Source organism: Carex rostrata, chromosome 8 (assembly GCF_964058835.1).
Source record: "Carex rostrata chromosome 8, lpCarRost1.2, whole genome shotgun sequence".
NCBI lineage: Eukaryota > Viridiplantae > Streptophyta > Magnoliopsida > Poales > Cyperaceae > Carex > Carex rostrata.
The window spans coordinates 7254838-7258566 of NC_135925.1; the positions used below are offsets into that span (position 1 = coordinate 7254838).

The following is a 3729-nucleotide window of genomic DNA, read 5'->3' on the forward strand; positions in this document are numbered from 1 at the left end:
AGCATGATACGTGATAATACGAGTTATATATAATCAGGATCGTTAGATCTTGATCGAACAATAAATATTGAATAAATTAACTTAAATTAGAAAAATAATAATTCAAAGTGATCAAATATGACCAATCACGCCGTGACTAAATGATCATTCATGTGTTGTGACCAATCATGACACGATACGACGCGATTTACAACAGTGGTTTGATAAGAATTAAACAGTTCTAATTTTTTATAACGAAAATTTTGGAAGAATTTAGATCGTTCGATTCTGACGGTTTGATTGGCATCAATCATGACCTTAAAAGTAGTTGAAACTAAATTTTATTTTTAATTCATTACATGGTCTATCTTATGCCAAAGTAAATTCATATTTAGTTCTAATATCGCTTTATCTCATATTTTACACTCCTTTATGAAATTACTGTCTAAATTAACTATTGTTTCATTATTCACCTCCCAATTTTTTTTTCAATATCAAATTTCGATAGTCAACACTCACTGTGGCCAATATTTAGATTTTAAATCCAACTTTGAAAAATTATTTATTATCAGTTTATTAGATATACAATGCACCATAAAATAATATTGATATGTTAGGGGACAAACAGGAGCTAAGTAGCAGAAAGCACCCCAAAGGCCCCAACCTACCGAGTCAACGACTCAATCTGTGATATATCTCGGGGGTGAGAATAACAAAATTTGCATAGAATTCATAAATAATTTAGCAGGTATAGTAATAGGAACTAGTATATAATCGTTAGTTAACTGAAGCGTATACTTTTAGTCTCTTGTTGGGCTTTCAGCCTCTTTCCTCTCTTCTTCCTCCATTGACATCGACCAATCCATGTGAAGAAAAAGAACTAATTCCACATACACAACCATTCAAAACCGCGTGCAATCATTTTTCTCTTTCTTTTTATCGACTCCACCAAATCCAATTCAACAAAACATGCATGTTTACAGCTTTTAAACATCATCCAAAACAAAATCCAGGAAACCGAGACGAGCAAATCAGATATGAATAATTTATTTTCTTCTTCATGGAAGCGGGACGAGGAGATGGGGGAGGTCCAGATGACAGGGCCCTCTGCGACGGCAGCCGGTGCCAGCCTCGATAAATTCTTTGATGATGTTGAGGCGATAAAGGATGAGCTAAAGGAGCTTGATCGCCTCCAAAGAAGTCTCGAGGTTTGTTGATATTTGATTAGCATAATGTTCTCATAACTTGTCAGGAAGTTGATTTTAGTTGTGAATTGTAAATCTAGTTCTTGGAGCTTGATTTTTTTTTTTGGTTGTTAGTTGAGTATTTCAAGTCTTTGGAGTAGCGTCTGTTGACCAGGTCAACTAAGTTGATTAAGTATTTTAAGTACTACTAATTTGTCTGATACCAGTTCTAGAAGCTTATTTTTAGTTAAGCAAAATGATTTAAATTGAGGATGCTTAATTGGGGCTCCCCCAAAATCATACTGATCAGTTCTAGAATTTTGACATCCTTATAATAAACTTGAAATCACAATCAACTATTAATGCAATATGAATTGTATGAACTCACTAAAAGAAGATCTTGATCACAATAGGAGTCAAATGAGGCAGGGAAGACACTGCACAATGCCTCGGCTGTTAAATCTCTTCGTGCTAAGATGGATGCTGATGTAGCACTGGCACTGAAAAAGGCGAAACTGATCAAGATCAAGCTTGAGTCTCTAGACCGTGCCAATGCGGCCAACCGGTCCTTGCCTGGCTGTGGGCCTGGCACATCAACAGACCGGACCCGCACATCAGTTGTGTCGGGTTTGAGGAAAAAACTGAAAGACTCTATGGATGCCTTTATAGAGCTTCGTAAGATGATATCAGCAGAGTACCGTGAGACTGTGGAAAGAAGGTATGGAAAGAGAATCCTAACTCTCTTGTAGTACTGTCATTCAAGCTTTTCGTACCAAATTTTGGCATAATTTAAGACCAATGCTTTAAATATTCTGGTCTTTCATAAGTTTTGTAATCGGTCAGTACTGGTTAGATACAGGTTGATCCCAATTCAGTTTTCAATTTTCTTCCGTTACTCTCTCTTTTTTAATTTTCTTTTCTTTCTGTTATTCTCTTCTTTCATTATTCTTCTGTATTTTTTTTATTCTTTATAAATGTCCATTTAATCTACTTTTGATGCTTATTACCTCCCAATTCTCTAAGTTGGGCTGGTACTGTTCTATCCCAGTATGAGACCAAGTACCTGACTACTGTACTCAAATCCAAATTTTCCAAACTAGAACCATGAAAAAGCAGCAATTGTCTAAACATTTAATCCTACCAATTGCATTTTGCAGGTACTACACTGTAACAGGAGAGAAGCCAGATGCAGCGACAGTAGATGCACTGGTTGAGACAGGAGAAGGTGAGCGGTTCCTGCAACGGGCCATACAAGAGCAGGGGCGGGGTAACGTTGTAGATGTTATTTCTGAAATCCAGGAGCGGCACAATGCTGTTACCAATATCGAGCGAAGTCTTCTGGAGCTTCAGCAGGTGTGATATGCTGCAAAAATTTCAGGGTCCTTTTTATTAATTTATTTGTTAGTCAACTATGAGCAAAGATCTTGTCAGTATACTGTTGTCATAACAAATAATCCTAAGTAAAATATCTTATAATTTGTTTGGGAATTCTATGGGACATGCAAAACAATTTTTTTTCCTGATAAATTTGCAGAACACTCATCATGTTCTCCATTGTACAGGTTTTCAATGACATGGCAGTGCTGGTGACTACACAAGGGGAGCAGTTAGATGACATAGAGAGTCAGGTTGGCAAGGCACGATCGTTTGTGGAACGGGGCCGGGAGCAGCTCCAAGTTGCTAGGAATCACCAAAAGAGCTCAAGGAAATGGACATGCATTGGAATTATCATCGTTTTGGTGATTATTTTGGTAATTGTGGTGCCTATTGTGGTTAAAAATACAAATAAAAAAAACTGAGGAATGAATCATACAGATCATATGGATTGGTCTGTTATTCTTGTCACCATCCTCCTATTTCATGTCGATTGCTTCTGTTATTTCATTGTATAGATCATATTGCTTCCTATTGATGTTGGTTTTGCCATGCTCTTTGTCATGTGTTTTATTTGTTAGTAGTAGGATTGTTGATCTTGTGATTACTTTGATCTATGATAGTCATTCCGATGATAATTTTGGATTGTTTTTTATTGTAAGAACAATAATTTGGACGCAGTAGTAATAAATTAGAGATAACTGGGTAGCTGCTCGGATGCCACAAAACCAATGCCCAAATCTACTCAAACAAGATTATAACCTTATTTAAGGAACACATTACGTTTGTAAAGGTAAAAGGATGTAGATTGCACTGTTAGCGGACCTCCATAACAAATACAAAGAATTCAAGACTCTCAACAAAAACGGATGTAATATTTCTACTATTAATATACGAATTGAGCCTAGACCACTATTCTTTCGTCAAAAATAAATCTAATCAGACGAGTCAAAAATAAAGATTAAATTTTTCTAATTATACATCGTTTGTTATATTATAAATCAGTAGTGTCCTCAAATTTCACATAATGCGAGTGTTATTTAATATTCTCAAAGGTCAACAAAATTAAACTATTAAGGAATAGTAAAATTTAAGTTAAATGTTATTATAGTATATGGAAAATTCAAATAACATATATTACGTTTTAAATGATGGATTTCAAAATAAAATATATTCATTTTATAAATGTTAA

General features: G+C 35.2%; 1 protein-coding gene across 2 annotated transcripts; it reads left to right on the forward strand.

The window, feature by feature from the left end:
• The first annotated feature begins 861 nt into the window (after window positions 1-861).
• LOC144558186 (syntaxin-121-like) lies at window positions 862-3094 on the forward strand. Of its 2 annotated transcripts, XM_078306957.1 has the most exons (5): window positions 862-938; window positions 973-1187; window positions 1577-1881; window positions 2321-2516; window positions 2726-3094. In XM_078306957.1, the coding sequence occupies exons 2-5, from the start codon at window positions 1017-1019 to the stop codon at window positions 2960-2962; spliced, it is 909 nt and encodes a 302-aa protein (XP_078163083.1). In that variant the 5' UTR covers window positions 862-938; window positions 973-1016; the 3' UTR covers window positions 2963-3094. The 2 variants fall into 2 exon arrangements, with proteins under 2 accessions (XP_078163083.1, XP_078163082.1); XM_078306956.1 differs by lacking the exon at window positions 862-938 and having other exon boundaries at window positions 951-1187.
• Window positions 3095-3729: the final 635 nt, after the last annotated feature.